Here is a 16910-nt window from a genome sequence, read left to right as displayed (position 1 = left end):
CATGAATATATTTGCTAAGCATTCTTTAAAACCCTTAATTATTTAACTTTGATATGTAACTCTACTGCAATGTTTACAGATGAACGATGCCTGAAATCACGTGGTTGTCGTGAAGAGCTGTGATGTAGCTTTGAGGAACATTTTCACGCTTCTGCCTGAATCACATCTCAAGTATGTGACTAATCTGGAAAAGATTTCTGATGAATAATATATTCTGCAATAAAATGTCTTACCCTATCCTCATCTGTGAATTAAATCTATGCGTGCATTGTCAGTGAAAACTAATTCATTTCTTCTTTCTTTAATGCCTCCGAGGTGAACATAAAATAAAGTATATTTACAAAAGTGAAACCTGTCTGTTTGGAACATGTCATTCTGTCATCAAATCTGCCCCCAAGATGAGAGGGTTGCTATAGCAACTGGGTTAATAACCCCTCCCCAACAGTGTCTCCAAGCTCGACATTTCAACATGTAATATATATAATTTCCATTCTGGATAAATGGGGCTCTATTGATGTGTCATAATGAAACATGTGTGAAATACTGGCTTATGAAAACCGAAAAGTAAAGATATCAACCAATCTTACATATTCGTTTGAGTAATGTGAATAAATCAAGGAATGTGAATTTTCACAAATTAAATATCATGAATATTATGTAGAATAAAGCGATTAAAGAATAAAGCGAATTATCTTGAATTTATTTTTCAATCAGTTCTTCTAATATAAAATTAACTGAGCTATGCAATAAAAATGAATTGTACCTCTACAATCTAACTGCTCGTAAAAATTGTCTAGTTAGAGTCTCATTCTCCAAGGGAATTAGAGAAAAACATTAGAAAAATATATATAAATGAGACCTGAGCTTTGAAAGAATAATCTCTGAGCAATAAATGTTTCCTTCGGGAAGGGTTTATTTTAAGCAACCCCCCAAAAACTATTTTATTATTGAAGAGGAGTTCAAATCGCACCGCTTCAAAGAAACGCTACCTTTCTTAGAGACGTTTTCTAAACTTTTGCCCATGGGGAGCTGATGGGGACAGGTTTTATCGTTTGCTATGACTGCAGGCAGCATTTTAACCCAGTATTTGAGAGTGGATAGTGTTAACTTGAAGGCTGGCCTCGGGGGATTTTAAGGGTAACATGTCTATTTAGATTTACCCCAGAGGATTATAGGTCAGATGCAGGGAGAGAATGTATGCCGGTTATTACTTTTTACTGAAAGATCCTTCTGAATCGCATACTGCTGGCTTTATATTTTCTAATTCCATTGCAGCCAGGAGAAAAAAGGATAAGGCCGTGAAGTAAATCACATGTATCGAATCAAGATATAACATCGCATTCCCTCTGGCACTGAAAAATGGGGCGCATTCATTTCTGTATGTTTCTATAATGCCTAATCTGACGTGTACTTTCATTCTACAATACGACAAGGCTGTATCAATTGAAATCGATTGTGATCTCAGGGCTTACAGTCGTGGTTAAATTGTAAGTGTCCGTAGGAATCAAAATTCTATTATTTTCCAAATAATCTGATAAAGCTATATAAAAATTCCAATGCCTGGCCAGTGAAGGCCCTTGTTTGCTGTACCTGATCGAGCCTCAGTCCTGTCCCGTGGGACACGCTCAATTTTCCACAGGCTTATCTAGGCAAGGTGGCCAATTTAGGGCTCTTTTGCCGCTTGACTTCTTGAGATATGGGCCCGTGTTACAAAGGCAACTGGGGACCTTTAAGTTTGTTGGGACGGTAACAGATTTCTGAAGGATTTGGTGTTCCATAATGTATTCATTGCCTAGTTGTGGATGTTTTGCAGTCGTAAACTTTTGACATTTACTATCAAAAGCAAGTCCTTGGCAGCATCTCAGATCTGCAAATAGAACTGATCGAACCCAGCCGGCCTATCTTTCTCTCACTCATCCATAAACAAAGAGCTGAGGCAGAGGGTCTCCTGGTGGTGTACGTGGTTTTAAAACCATCTCGGTTTTCTACACCAGCATTAATAAACATGATCCACAAAACCCACACCCAGTAGCCTAAGAAAAGAAATCCCAAAAAACACCATGATAGAGCAAGGATGCCATTCTTTATAATAACATTTATATTTACATTTAGTCATTTAGCAGACGCTTTTATTCAAAGCGACTTACAGATGAGGAAACATTGGAAGCAATTATAACAAAAACCATAATAACGTTTTTGTAGGCTATATATGGGCATAATTAAATATTAAAGTTAATGTATTATTTACATAACTCATTAGTGTACAGTTGTATTTTAAATTCCGTTTTAAATCAAATCACACAGCTGTGTTGACTCATTTATGCAGTTGTATTAGCACATTGGCGTTGTTACACACTGCCACCTACAGTAATAAATATGCGAGTACAGTCATTTTACATTTAAGTTCCTTTAAAAATATGTATCACCGTTACTACTCAATGCATAGTTGCTAGAGTTATTGTAACTTTTATAAAATAAATAAAGTGTGCAAATGAAGAGTTTGGTTCCAAAATGAGTTTTTCAAATATCAAGTTTTTATTATGTTATCATGTTTTTAGTGTGTTAGTTAGCTGTATTTCTTTAGTTATTATGGCTTAAATCAAAACAAACCAACTGCAGTTTTATTGATATTAACTGGAATGCACAATAAAAAACTGGATTTTTGAACACTGTTATAAACGGGGTTTTCTGATTTAGGAATCAAACTCTTCAAATATATAATGGTTACCACGAACATTGTTATCATCTGTTTTAATCAACATCTCACTGTAATTTTATTTTGTTTACCTGTGAAGTCTTTTAGATTCGTGTGCCCCAGTGTGACGTCTAGCCCCCCGGGTAAGTGCAGAGCATACCTCCAGCCTCTAGGGGACTGACAAAAGAAGTATCACGCCAACAATTTCATCTAAATCTAAACAGCACCACTGTTTTAGTTAAAAAAAACACGTACGCTATTGCGTCGTCTTCAATACTAAATATAAATATTTTTAATTGTATATTTAGCGTTTAATAACACTATTTGGGTTTTGTAATACCTTGTGTAATTTATGACAAAGACTAAACGCAGCATAACGCTGCAATGACTTGTCCTGTGAATATCGAAAAGTGCAACCGCGTTTAGAAAATATTTTCAACTTAACAAAACAACATCTTTGGTAGATATTATATAAAATAATTAATTGTTGGTCTGAAACATGTTGTTTAAATGTGGCCTTAGCGTGATTTTTAGGACATAGGTCTTCCCGCGGACTTTACAAACATGGCTGCCGAGTGCGGTTACTTCTTGTACAGGGACTTTGGTTCTGACCAGGCAGGGTGTGTTCCGGCGGAAGTGTCTTTCTATCCGCAAGAGTCAAGAACATGGCTGCGCTCCGTGTGGTTGTGTTCTCCGGAGCCGGGAGAGCCCTCCTGAACACATCCAAAGCATTTCATACTCCACAGGTATGGATACAAGTACTATTTATCTGCTTCTTGTTTCTGTTTTGTTTATAAGGCGTGTGTTGGACGGAGGCGTACGCTTTTATTCATTGAAATGTGCCGGCGTCTTCTTAGAGCGGACTGTGAAGAGCAAGGTCACAGCTGCAGTGGCTACGTGCAGTCGTGTCGTGATATTTATGTTGATATCTTACATTGTTAACATCTTACATTGTTAACACAGTCGATATGTCCTATTAAATTAAATATAACTTGTACATTGGATAAGAAAACACTTTTGAGTCTAGTAATATGATTGGTCCTTTAATCTAAAAGGTGACATCACGGGGCTTTAAAGCTGTCATGTAATTTTAATCATGTTTATTTAATTTAAGGCAGATGGCAAATGTTTATTTATTCTACACGCACTGCTATATGGTTTTGTAATTACTTAAGTCAATTGTTGTCATTAATATGGAATGCAATGCAATGCATGGAGTCATATTAGATCTAGAGTTGGAACAAGTATTGTGTCATTTAACTTATACTTTTTATGACCTCATTTATTTTAAAGAAATGGTGCACTAAATCAAAACTATGAAACGACACAAATGTTACTCTAAGAATTCTGTTGTGATGTTTTATCAATATCATGGTACACAATTATAGAGATTGTTTTATACTATTGTGTGTGTGTCAAAGTACTATAGTACCATTCAATACGCACCTTACATTTTTGTGTCGTGTTTTCCAGGCCAACATGTCATTTGCAAGCCTGCCGAAGGGGAGTAAGATCGCCCTGACCACGATAGGAGTGTTGACAACAGGAGGAGCGGGTCTGGCTCTGATGCTCCAACAGTCAGTCAAAGCTTCAGATCTGGAACTGCATCCGCCTTCATACCCCTGGAGCCATAATGGCATGCTTTCCTCCCTCGACCATGCCAGGTGAAACCAAAAATCTTTCATTCGTTTTTCACCCATATTCTTCTGTGGATCACGAAAGAAGATATTTTGAGAAGTGTTTCAGTGGGTTCAGTGGGTACAAGGTAAGTCAATGGGGGCCAAGGTTGTTTGGTTACCAACGTTCTTCAATTGCTTTGTCTTTCAGTATTCGTCGTGGGTACCAGGTATATAAACAGGTGTGCTCGGCCTGCCACAGTATGGAGTACTTGGCTTTCCGTAATTTGGTTGGTGTTTCGCACACAGAAGCCGAGGTCAAGGTCCTGGCTGAGGAGGTAAACAGTTTGGATTTTCTCTAGCTAGATTAACACAAAGGTTACTATCTAATGTAACTCTAATGTTGATTATGTTGTCATGTTGTAGGTTGAAGTGGTAGATGGTCCTGATGATTCAGGCGAGATGTTCACCCGTCCTGGAAAGCCCTCTGATTACTTCCCTAAACCGTACTCCAACCCTGAGGCTGCCCGTGCTGCCAACAATGGCGCTCTGCCCCCTGACCTCAGCTATATCATCAATGCTAGGTAGTCAATTCGTAAGAATCACCTGATGATAGAAAAAGGAAATGGGAAGTTTTTTTCTGTCTTTTATAGTCAGCTATTCAAGATACATTTTCACACACTTATCAGGCTGCACTTCACAATAAAGGTTATGTTTACTTTGTATACTGAAATCTTCTACTGTATTTGAAAAAAACATGTACACAGATTTTTTTTTGTGCTAATTTGTACTAATTTCGCAGTCTTTCATGGGGTGTATCTTGTAAAATCCGATATTGTTATTCTAACTGTCTCTTGATGTGCAACTCTCTTTCTTTCAGGCATGGAGGTGAAGATTATGTGTTCTCTCTTCTGACGGGTTACTGTGAACCCCCAGCTGGTGTGACTATGAGAGATGGTCTTTATTACAACCCCTATTTCCCTGGCCAGGCCATTGGTATGGCGCCACCTATCTACAATGAAGTGTTGGAGTTTGAGGATGGTGAGTTGTGTTTTATCTACTTGACGTTTTATTAGACTGATACGCAGAAGAAATCATATGTAACATAAACATAATAGTATGATTTTTTTTTGTCCAAATCATACATTCTTAGTCAAAAACTCACAATATTCCAATCCTCTTCCTATAATAGGAACCCCTGCCAGCATGAGCCAGGTTGCTAAAGATGTCTGCACTTTCCTGAGGTGGGCCGGCGAGCCAGAGCATGACCAACGCAAACGCATGGGCCTGAAGGTTTGTACGCACCCTATAGAGTATATGTTGAATGTCATGTGACTAAACCAGTAAACAGGTCTCGATGCATCTGCTTGTTGGAAAAAGAATGACCTATCAGTGATATCTATGGATCTTACGGTAATCTGCTAACATAGCAAGCTGTTTACATTTTAGGCGTTTCATGCTATTTTAATATTCAAATGTCTGTCAGAAGAAAAATAAGATTTTTATGTGATAGGAATCGATTTTGATCATCTTTGGTAGCTAATTTAAAGGCATCTTTAGTAAAACGGCTCTTTATTTAATGAAGTGCAGATAAAATGCCTCAACCGGATGTAATGAGACTTGTTTTCCGGTTTGTGCATGTGTTGTTCGGCATAAAGTCTATTCTTATCTCCAGGAGTTTATTTTTTGAAGTCAAAGTAACAGTCAGAGGGTTATTGAACATTAATCTGGTTTTCTCTGCAGCTGTTGATGGGCGCTTCCATACTTGTACCCCTGGTCTACTACATGAAAAGGCACAGGTGGTCTGTGTTGAAGAGCAGAAAGATCGCCTACAGGCCTCCCAAATAAAGCCACCCGGCTGCCTTCAGCATTGCAGCCGGCCTTGACACAACGTTAAAACCTGATTCACATTTGTCCGATCTTTTACAGAGTGCACAATGCATCGAGATAAGGTTGCTATCGTCAATAACCGCTGGACATCCTTTCTATTAGGTGTCCTTTCTCCTAAATGACTTGGGGAGTGGGGCTCCAGATAGACATGTGATGTTTTATTGCTAAAAAAAATTCATCTGAATGAATTGTTGGGTTTGTTTGCGAGGGTGTTTAGAGGAAAGTCAAAAATACATGCGCAACCATCTCATGCTTTGTGAGATCTGTCTTTACAGTAGATTCTCTACACGTTGTTGTGTAAATATTTAATAAAACTGGTATAACCAATGAAACCCTTACCAGCTGTTGCCATTTGTGAATTTATTCCTTCTGTTTGATCTTTGTAAAAATGTGGTACACGACGTTAATCAAAAGAAGGTACTAAACAATAGTAAAACAGAATTGAGTACTTTTAAAAGAATAGATTGTTCCTAAATACAAGATGCTTCTAACTGGTATGTTTTTTGATAGGATTTAAGTGTCTGAAAGGACCCGGTACATGCCAGAATATAAACGTTCTATTTTAAATTCATGATTCATTTATTTTTAATCCGTAACCAAGAAGCTGCATTTACAACATTTCATGTTTTGCCACAACAGACATGCATTGTTTAAAGTTCGTCTTTTCTCAAAGCTGCTTTCAGAAGAGGTTAAATTTTTGTATGTCTGGACATCTATCCCAATTTTCAGCATCCCACATTAATATCACTATTATCATCCATCATAAGAGGTTCCAGGTTGTGTCATGTTTTTTTTTTTCGTATCTTGTTGATGCATTTAGCCTGCTCTGTAAATATACCTTGATACACCTGCACATAATACCTACAGCAAAAAGGGAAATAACAAATTAAACTTTTTGTAAACTAACACATATAATGCTATTTTTAATATAAAAGCTCATAATTTTAACATTAAAGAGAATACTTGTTATTTAAATGCTTGATATATTACTTTTTCTATTTTGTTTAATTACATGGCTGTGTTAAACGTTGAGTAATGGTTTCAGTTTCTGTCAAGTGTAGAGATGACATTTGCACAGAAGTAGAATGAAATATAAAGATCTAGATTCGTGAATGAATGCGTATAAATTCATAAACAAATCAGTTCAAAATATTTCACTATTTTACTGCCAGTCTGCCACTAAACGACGCGCCCGCTACGCGGTGGAATCTGGTTGGCTGAAGGACAATCATCACTTCCCTTGTGTCCCGGAAATGGGTCACTGGAATCCGATGTGACGGCTAGCTTCACCGCTGCACGAGAGGGAGAATGGACGCGTTAAATAAGCTGAAACAATTTGATGCTTATCCCAAGACTCTAGAGGATTTTAGGATCAAAACATGTGGTGGAGCAACGGGTGAGTGAGAAAACCGCTGCGAGTTTCTTTACGCGCCGAGCGTCATTCATACACGCATGCTCGTGAACTGAACAGGCTAATTATCGTGAAGTCCTCAAATATGTGCATATAATTACATATTAAAATAAGCATTGTTGACCAAATGACACAACGCGAAGGAGTCGGTCCTCTTCAAAGATGCATGTCGTTGAAATGACATTTAAAGTGGCTGTGGTTTAAATGCCATGTATGTAAGTTAACGTGATTGTATGAATTGGAAAGTTGGGTCCGTTTCCTGATAAACACGATCCTCCCTTACTCACTCAATAGTAACCATCATCAGTGGACTTATTATGCTGATCCTGTTCTTCTCTGAGCTCCAGTATTATCTGACTAAAGAGGTAAGTGCATGACTGTATATAGACAACATAACGTCATCATATATATAGAGATGTCTGTCTGTTCTATACATGTGCATAATATTCAGTTTCTTTATCATGAATAAACAGCGATGTTGTGCACTGTTGTATATTAAAAGAGATTGATCATAGATTAGTATTATTTAGTACCTAACTTGTTTTGTGTGTTTGTTTAGATTCATCCTGAACTATTTGTAGACACGTCTAGAGGAGACAAGCTTAGAATCAACATCGATGTTATATTTCCACATATGCCATGTGCCTGTAAGTACACATTATGTTCTGTATATTTGGGTGTCCGTCCAAACGCATTTTTTATTGTTTCTTTATTTGTCAGTACAACACCTTTAGTGGCTCTGTATTCTGAAATATGTTGCATTTATACATTTTTAATGCAAATTGCGCATAATGGGGGTATAATTGATTCTTATTTGAAGTGATATTTACCTAAACACCTGTCTGTGCTTAGGTGTCATAATATAAACATTAATGTTTGATTGTTAACCACAGTGTAAAGCAGTACACATTATTATAGGTCAGCTTCAGCCATATCAAACCAGCACTTTGTCATCCAATTAAAAGTGAAAACAACATTTTATTGCCATCCAATAAAAAGATTGCACCCTTCGGGTTAAAAATTAAAAAAACAAAGCTGGATGCTCCACTCCTTTAACTGTATAAATGTTCACCTCTGTTTTGCTTTATCAGATCTGAGTATTGATGCCATGGATGTCGCAGGAGAGCAGCAGCTAGATGTCGAGCACAACCTGTTTAAACAAAGACTTGACAATGAGGGCCAGCCAGTCACAACAGAGGCTGAAAAACATGGTCAGTGTCATCTTGTTCTGATATATGTTACTTGTAATATTTAATTGTAGAAATAAGACATATGCTATACTAGCTGAATGCACATTAATTGTAGAAATAAGACTTGCTATACTAGCTGCATGTACAGAAGGATTAATTGCTTCTCGGCTTTCTTTGATCTTTTGATATGCAGTGAGAAAATAATGAACATTTTCCCCATTTTTATGTGTAGAAACTAAGCTGCAAATGCTGTTGTTCCAAACTTCCTTGTTCTGAATATTGAAAATATTTCTTGATGATTTGCACATTATCTTTAAAATAAAAATAAGACATTACATTGCTCATTACATCAACACGTGACTTTGTCCATGCTGTTTTCTGTGCAGAGCTGGGTATAAAGGAGGAAGAGGTTTTTGATGCCAGTAAGCTGGATCCTGAACGCTGTGAGAGCTGTTATGGAGCAGAAACCGAAGATTTAAAGTGAGTTCTTCCTGTTTGATAACTTCCTAAACATAGCTGCTGTAGTACAGTGGAAAAAATCTGCTGGTAGAACAGGTCTGTCTACTGCTCTTAAACAGGTTCTAGACATCGTACTACACAGGTTCTTAGTCAAATCTGTTAATTGACCCCTGACATCTAAAGGGCCATCCTAGCCGCCGCATTGAATAGTTCCGCTAGATATGAAGGTCTGCTAAATGAAGAAAAAAAACTTTGAATAATAATTTTCAAAGACTGATTTTAAGTTATGCACTTGTCTACAGATGTTGCAATACATGTGATGATGTTCGAGAGGCGTACCGGCGGCGCGGCTGGGCGTTTAAGACTCCTGACAGCATTGAGCAATGTAAGAGAGAGGGCTTCAGCCAAAAGATGCAGGACCAGAAAAACGAGGGATGCCAAGTCTATGGATTTCTAGAAGTTAATAAGGTAACATTCAAGCACCTAACTGAACTTACAATGATACAGAATTGATTTTTGAACAAAAAAACACGTATACATTTTTTTTCAGGTGGCTGGAAATTTCCATTTTGCTCCTGGAAAGAGCTTTCAGCAGTCTCATGTACATGGTAAACAACATCTAACAAATCTAACCAAGTCCAAGCTTTCTGGTCTGTGGTATACACACTGTTAAGCATATTTCAGGAAAGGATGACAATTGCTTTAAAATCCACACACACACACACACACATATATATATATATATATAATATATATATATAATATATAATGTATTGATCTGAATCTTTTTTTATATATTTTTATTCTGTGGTAGTGTTATTTGTATGCACCATGGGTCTGCGAGTAATGCATTTCAATCCTCTATATGTATGTACTGTACATGTAGCAGAATTGACAATAAAGCAGAATTGTCCTTTTTTTTACTTTGACTAAATGTGCCAGTATGCATCAGACCAGAAAGTGTGATTTGTATGCATGTCTTTCGCTCTGCCTAACATTGCACTGGGCTCTGTTCAGTGTCGCAGTGACCGCATTCTTATTTTCTTACAAAATATAGAATGCGATTGTGTTTGCTTTCTCCGCCGCCTTTATCAAAACAGTCGATCATTCCATGATCCTCAGCATCTGTGATTGTAACTGAAGTTCTGTTTTATATCGATCAGTTATCAGAGATTCTGAGTTTCTAGACTGATGAAAAATGCTTATTGTCTGCTTTGTCTTTTCGTATGCAAGATTGCATTTAATACCGCTTAAATCTATGCAGTCTCATTAATGAAATTAACCATTCTTGGGAAGTTTGTGTTTTTTTTTTTGGGACAAAGGTGTCTATCCTTTCCAACCAAAGCTTGTAATTTAGGTACAGTAACAAGGTACAGAACTAACAGCAGTTATGTTTGGACGTGCACAAGCTATTCTTCCAGTGCATATCTAACACGTTGATGCACTTAAACTGACCCTGGATTTATAAAGCAAATTTATATATTTTCTGCCCCTCAAAAAAAATAGCATCTAGTATTGGGATGAATTTTATGCACCAGGGTTGTCAAAATGTCTTAACTTTGCTTTCAGATAACAAAATCAATTAAGTGACTATTTTCTCTTCTTTCTGCAGTGCATGCTGTGGAAAGTAAGTCGACCTTTTATATTTTAAAACATCTTTATTTAAAGCCACTAGACCCACATTCTTTACATTTAAACTGTACTGACAGGTTAGAATTTACCTTGTTACTACATAAGTATATTTTCAACTCTTCTTTCTCTATATATAATGTAATTTAGCATTTAACAAATAGTTTGTGATTTGACATTGCTGTGGCTTTCTATGCCAATTAATTTTTCAAGATTCTCATCAGTCGATGAATCTGTGACTAAAAATACTATTGCTTTGCGTTTAAAAACATTTATTTGTCTTGCTTACAAAAACTCTTATGAGCATTGCTTAAGTATTTATTTCTTTATTTTTAGTTCATGATCTGCAGAGTTTTGGACTGGACAATGTAAGTGGATTCAAAGCTGTGAACTTGATATAACGCCTGTCTGCCATCACCCACATTAGACCTAATTGAATTTGCTTGGTGTGACTGTAGATCAACATGACACACTTCATCAAACATCTTTCATTCGGCAAAGACTACCCTGGAATCGTCAACCCTTTGGATGGTACCAACGTAGCAGCACCTCAAGGTCAGTGCATACTGTTTTTTTTGCCTAAACTAAAAATCTAACAGCAGAATACAGGCTGTGTAGTGTCCAGGATGAACGACCACAATTCTCTAGAGTGACTGTATAGGCAACTCTACTTTAAAACCATCTGGTTGACCTTAACCTGCATTTAAATGATCGTAATCTAACACCTAGATCTTACAATGAGCTCAGGATCTACAGAAAATCTGTAAATTCGATTTTATCAAATCACTCTTTTTATTGAAACCTGGGTCCTTAAGATGTGTCATCAAAACAATAAATCCATAAATTATTTAAAGTCCCAAAGAGGTGAATTTTGGCGTGAACTCAGCAGCGGATGCCCATCCCGATCGCCATGAAGGTTCCAAAAGTGCCTCCGCTTTGCATCATAGTTTTTCCAACGCCTCCCATCAACTCCCGACCCCTCATGCCGATCCTACCCCACAGAACAAAAAGTTAAAAAAGGAAACGCAAAATGTATCCGTTAGCCATATGGTGATACAATGGCAGTTTATTACATTAAGCTGCTGATTGAAATATCGTTTACATCACACCTGAGACAGGAGAAGGTTCCAAACATAGCGCCTGCAGCCATGCCCACTGCGAAACCCATCATGAAGCCCATCTTCACTCGGTCAACGCAGTTAGGCTGAGCCTGGCCATACGGTCCTACCGACACCGGCATCTGGAGAGAACAAAATATACGATGTTTCAAGCGTGCACTAACTGGGCAAATGCTTCCAAGACAGTATATCTAATGAGACATTTATTTTATTAATATCCCATATTGTAATAATTGTGTGTGTGCAGTATTTTGGGGGATAAAATGCATGATCTACCCAAACAGTAGATTCAAAGAAGCTTTATTGGCACAGGAAAATTCTATATAAACATGAACAAATACAGTATCTATATAGAAAAGATATCTGATTTAATGTAGAAAATATATCTTTATCAAGAGCACATTAACACAGTTTTGTAAACCTTCACTTGACTGGGACTCTGGACACCTTTTTGCAAACTTGGAACGCTGCCTACCTAGACAGCATTTGAGTAAACCTAAGGTGCTGCCTACCTTTGTAGTGTGCTTTCGAGTAAATATGACCCCAAACAACGACTAGATGCTTTCACAAAAGCCCACGATTGTGATTTTACGATGTTTTAGGACACAGCCAGACCGCCGATCAACCAGAGATATGCGTATTACACAGGGGAAGGTTGTTACGTAAGAACACATCAGAATTAGTTCGTTTTCCAAAAACTATCTAACAAAAAACGTACAGTTTGTGTAATACACTTTTTTTTGCACGCGAATCGTTTGATCTTGTTAGATGTCATCAAGGTTCCGCCTTGAATGAATAACACACCCGAGACGCACGTGTGATACGCGCTCGTCAAACAATGAGGAGATTTATTTGAAGAAAGACTGCTTACCTCGCTTAAATCTTTTATATTAGTAACTGGATTTTATAGTCTTCTTACGGCTTGGGTCCTGTTGAAATTTGCTGTAGGACTGTTTCACAAGGACGCCATTACTCAACTGGAAGTGCTATAACAGTGTAAGCGGAGAATAAAGGGAATAAAGTTGAGCGCCCTCTATCAGCACGGCGGCGCATTGCATGCACGAGTCACATCTTTTTTTACATTTACATTTTCTGTGTATAACAAAAATGACTCTTTTTCTTTTATTTATAAACATTGAACACTTGAATCTATACATTCAGTATGCTGTAAATATACAGTTAGTGCAGAGGTGACCGCTATTATAGGTGTTCAGTTGAGAGAGCAAGAGGGAACCTCAGAGAGAGATTGATCCTTGTGCCCTTTTGTTCTTTACAGCTTCAATGATGTATCAGTATTTCGTCAAAATTGTACCGACAATATACGTTAAAGGAGATGGGGAGGTAAGTGTAAGTAGAGGACAAGTTTAACTTTTTAATCGATTCATTTTTTATGGAGATACGTTGAGGCATTTGTGAAATCGAAACTAAGCCTATTGTCCTGTGTTTTTAGGTGGTTAAAACAAACCAGTTTTCAGTAACAAGACACGAAAAGGTTGCCAACGGACTGATTGGAGATCAGGGTTTACCTGGTGTTTTTGTGCTTTATGAGCTGTCTCCAATGATGGTCAAATTTACGGAGAAGCAGAGGTATGCGTCAGTAACATTATCTGATGATTCGTTTTCATCGCTCATTTATGTTAAAAACTATTTACTTTTCACTTTGTTTTTTTATCTCCGTAAAATGCACGTATTTGATATTTAAATAGAGTTTTTATGTTTGTCTCCTCAGGTCTTTCACCCATTTCTTAACAGGAGTCTGTGCCATTATAGGTGGTGTTTTCACAGGTAACCTTCTATTCCATCTTCTAAATTAAAAAAAGAAACCTATTTTGTTAGAAATATATTTTTTTGACCCAATCGAGGGGTCCGTTTTTAATGCAAACTGATGTCTCACTTCCTCCTTTTTGATATTCTTTTAGTTGCTGGGCTGATTGATTCTTTGATATACCACTCAGCAAGAGCCATTCAGAAGAAGATTGAACTGGGAAAAGCATCCTAGCATCACAAGGACATATTAGATACGGCATATTCTGAAAAATAGCTCTGCGTTAAAGGGAAGATGCCACAATAAAAGCCCCAGACTGTTTTCACATGTGGCCACAGAGCAGTATCCATCGACATGCCCCTTCCCTTCAAACAAGCACAGGATCTGCACAAGGACCTGTGCCGGCCAACTGCGGATCTTACGGAATTTAAACGTGTTTGTATATCAGAAATAAGTTATGTATCGGTAGTTCAGCTCTAAAAATCGAAACCTTCTTTTTGAAATTTTGGCCTTCTGTTGTGTTTCACTGATTTGAATCGAATCATTTGAATTTATTGTCTTACCTGATCACGACCCAGTGTTTTTCCGACTTAACCAGCAGCTTTGATTGAGTTTTGAGAGAAATAAAAGGAGCAGAACAGAAAGCCTTTTTATAACTGGAAAAAGTCAACCGGATCGCTGTTCAGTCCTCAAGCACACAAACTCATACGGAAACACAGACTGCAGTCTGAAAGCTGTCTTTTGTTGTCCTGGCATTTGCACCTTTAACTCTTAATTCAGGGGCTGGGGTGTGTATATGTGCGTGTGTTTGAGCATGTATGCAGATGGGCGTCTGGGTAATTCGTGTGAATGTTTTTTTGTGTTGTTGGTGGCTTCTCTTGTGTGCAGGACAGATGTATTTATATTTTGATCGTGCGAAAACGTTTTTAAAATGAAATAAATGTAACACTGAACTTTTTACGGCCTTGAAGTGCGTAGCTTTGTTTGTGTCGTTTCGATAGAAACAGTTGGGACATGTTCCCTCGACCTTTTAAAATAGACAATAACGTTTAGTTCATCTCACAGTCAAATCATTATCTATACATTTGGTGGAAGTAAGCGGTTGTAAGTTTTGAATGCTAACTGTATATCCAATACATGCCAATGTATGATTGGCATGTATTGGATATACAGTTAGCATTCAAAACTATATTCATATATACATATATACATATTCAAACTAAAAGCCATGAAAAATTACAACCCCTGATGTATTTATTAAGCTTTCTCCTCAGCATCAGCGAGTCTGAAACTGAATATGTACTTGCAGATATGGCACTGTATTAAAGGTCACTTTCTGACTTAGCAAAATTTTGCATATGTTATCATTATTTCATGTGACTGATCTGCTGACCTTTTTCTGTAAATCCTTTCTAACAGAACAAAGAACAGATTGTTGTTATGATCTGTATGTTTAGCCACTAGAGGGACCCCTTGTATTCTTCTGCAGGACAGGAAGTTACAGTTCTCTCATTTCTACTTGGGATACAACAGTTTGGGAAACAGTTTTTTGCAGTCCGCAGTGAGTAATTTCCGGGATGTGTGTCATAACGGACTTTAAAAAAAACTTAAATGGGTTTTGCAGTGTTGCTGTACGTCAAAATGGGGGATGTTTGGGGGTAACTGCAGACTGAATTTGACTTTTGTCTAATTCGTTCCATGTGAAAGCTTTTTCTCAGACTTGTGCTTCCAGTCAGGGTGAACAAACCCAGACATTTAAACACGAGCCAACGGGTTCATGTGTACCTACAGTGTGCATTGAATATATATTTAAGCATTTTGCCAAATTTGGATACTAACCGGTCTAAATGTATCTGCATAGATTTAGAGAGTCCTTCGCAGAACAAAGGGAAAATCTGATTATTTTATGCAACATGAGGAAGGATTCAAAGTTTGCAAACGTTGCAAATTTAAGTGTACTCTAATATTAGATGTACCGTGCAATACTAATTCACTGTCTGATAATGCAGGCCTGTATCATTGTGAAACATAGAGGGAGGGGAAGAAGAGATTAAAGAGGAACAGAAGGACAGTTTGAACAAAAGATTCTGTTGGGGATTTGAGTTTGACAGCCACTGAAACGAGACAAATATCTATTGTCATTAAAATCATTTGACCCCTTATTCAAAGTGGCAGTATTGATTTGTAATGGACATGATGGAGAAATCTTTACGTGGTATAGTTTAAATTAAGCACAGCATCTTGAAAAAAAGGTTCACTGAACGATCAGAAACAAGGCTGTAGTTCAGCACAGAATGGAATAATTCATATTTCATTATGTGCTTTGCACTGTTATACCATTATTGCAATGGCAGGTTCACGTTGGTTCTTCTATATAACATACGGTAGTTAATCCAAAACTGAAAATTCAAACCTGTATGACTTTCTTTCTTCTGCATAAAATAAAAGGAGACATTTTGAAGAATGTTGGTAACCAAACAAAATATGTCCCCAATGACTTCCATTGTATGGACACTAAACCATCGAGAAATTTCTCAAAATAGGCTACTTCCTATCATGCAGGGTTGAATAACACGAGGATGAATAAAGGATGAAATAATTTATTTAGGGAATATCTCTTTAACTAATTTCTGGACCATTTAAGTAAATACGGATGCTAATTTGCTTTGCAAAATGTGAATGTTGAACACAAAGGAGCCATTTGGAAGAGTCGCGAGGGTCCTAACCAAATAAATAATTAATGGAAAAAGGCGGTGATGTCATTAATCGCTGAGAGTGCACTGCACACTAGCAGCTCCTCACGTCACGATCCATGAAACCTCAGCATCCCTGTCAATGATGATGGATTAGAGACACAGGAGGAAAAATCAAACTGAATTTAAAGCATCGCTTGACTTCGTCCCTCCCCGTAATCTGCGGTTAATCTCTCCCATATACATTTATCCAAGCGTGCTTTGAGATGCAGATCCTTAAAAAGAGACCGAACATCAGGGCTTGCAAGCTTATGCAAATGCACGATGCTTCATGTGAAGCTCATTGATTGGTCATGTGACCACCTGGGGTATTGAGGAAACTAAGTAGACTTGCAGTCTGTGCATATAGAGGACCAGCAGAGAGACAGCAGGGCTCACTCCACC

At 37.6% G+C, this 16910-nt stretch overlaps 3 protein-coding genes across 8 annotated transcripts; 2 read left to right on the top strand and 1 right to left on the bottom strand.

The window, feature by feature from the left end:
• The first annotated feature begins 3285 nt into the window (after positions 1–3285).
• Positions 3286–6540, top strand: cyc1 (cytochrome c-1). The gene is made up of 7 exons (XM_079460173.1): positions 3286–3441; positions 4169–4359; positions 4523–4649; positions 4738–4895; positions 5192–5352; positions 5504–5604; positions 6055–6540. The coding sequence occupies exons 1-7, from the start codon at positions 3361–3363 to the stop codon at positions 6157–6159; spliced, it is 924 nt and encodes a 307-aa protein (XP_079316299.1). The 5' UTR covers positions 3286–3360; the 3' UTR covers positions 6160–6540.
• Positions 6541–7352: 812 nt separating this feature from the next.
• ergic3 (ERGIC and golgi 3) lies at positions 7353–15128 on the top strand. 6 transcript variants are annotated; one of them, XR_013786886.1, is made up of 15 exons: positions 7413–7597; positions 7907–7977; positions 8172–8259; positions 8704–8823; positions 9189–9282; positions 9564–9729; positions 9812–9869; positions 10874–10888; positions 11227–11258; positions 11349–11445; positions 13285–13349; positions 13459–13595; positions 13738–13793; positions 13928–14867; positions 14947–15119. XR_013786886.1 is itself a non-coding variant. In XM_079460008.1 (14 exons), exons 1-14 carry the CDS (start codon positions 7510–7512, stop codon positions 14005–14007), a joined length of 1167 nt encoding a protein of 388 aa, XP_079316134.1. In that variant the 5' UTR covers positions 7413–7509; the 3' UTR covers positions 14008–15120. The 6 variants fall into 6 exon arrangements, 4 of the variants coding, with proteins under 4 accessions (XP_079316135.1, XP_079316136.1, XP_079316134.1 ...); XR_013786887.1 differs by having other exon boundaries at positions 7444–7597; positions 13285–13355; XM_079460008.1 differs by having other exon boundaries at positions 13928–15120.
• romo1 (reactive oxygen species modulator 1) lies at positions 10911–13001 on the bottom strand. The gene is made up of 3 exons (XM_079460011.1): positions 12880–13001; positions 12000–12130; positions 10911–11881 (listed from the first exon to the last, which is right to left on the bottom strand). Exons 2-3 carry the CDS (start codon positions 12128–12130, stop codon positions 11773–11775), a joined length of 240 nt encoding a protein of 79 aa, XP_079316137.1. The 5' UTR covers positions 12880–13001; the 3' UTR covers positions 10911–11772.
• Positions 15129–16910: the final 1782 nt, after the last annotated feature.

The sequence above is a fragment of the Barbatula barbatula genome (genome assembly GCF_947034865.1).
Source record: "Barbatula barbatula genome assembly, chromosome: 7".
Lineage (NCBI taxonomy): Eukaryota > Metazoa > Chordata > Actinopteri > Cypriniformes > Nemacheilidae > Barbatula > Barbatula barbatula.
This window is presented reverse-complemented; position numbering and strand designations above follow the sequence as displayed.

Coding starts and splice junctions, on each gene's coding strand:
- cyc1 (XM_079460173.1), top strand. CDS start 3,361: ATGGCTGCGCTCCGTGTGGTTGTGTTCTCCGGAGCCGGGAGAGCCCTC. Junction 3,442..4,168: donor AAGCATTTCATACTCCACAG/GTATGGATACAA, acceptor CGTGTTTTCCAG/GCCAACATGTCATTTGCAAG. Junction 5,605..6,054: donor GCAAACGCATGGGCCTGAAG/GTTTGTACGCAC, acceptor TTTTCTCTGCAG/CTGTTGATGGGCGCTTCCAT.
- romo1 (XM_079460011.1), bottom strand. CDS start 12,130: ATGCCGGTGTCGGTAGGACCGTATGGCCAGGCTCAGCCTAACTGCGTT. Junction 11,882..11,999: donor GGAACCTTCTCCTGTCTCAG/GTGTGATGTAAA, acceptor TCTGTGGGGTAG/GATCGGCATGAGGGGTCGGG.
- ergic3 (XM_079460007.1), top strand. CDS start 7,510: ATGGACGCGTTAAATAAGCTGAAACAATTTGATGCTTATCCCAAGACT. Junction 8,260..8,703: donor TCCACATATGCCATGTGCCT/GTAAGTACACAT, acceptor TTGCTTTATCAG/ATCTGAGTATTGATGCCATG. Junction 11,446..13,284: donor CAACGTAGCAGCACCTCAAG/GTCAGTGCATAC, acceptor TGTTCTTTACAG/CTTCAATGATGTATCAGTAT.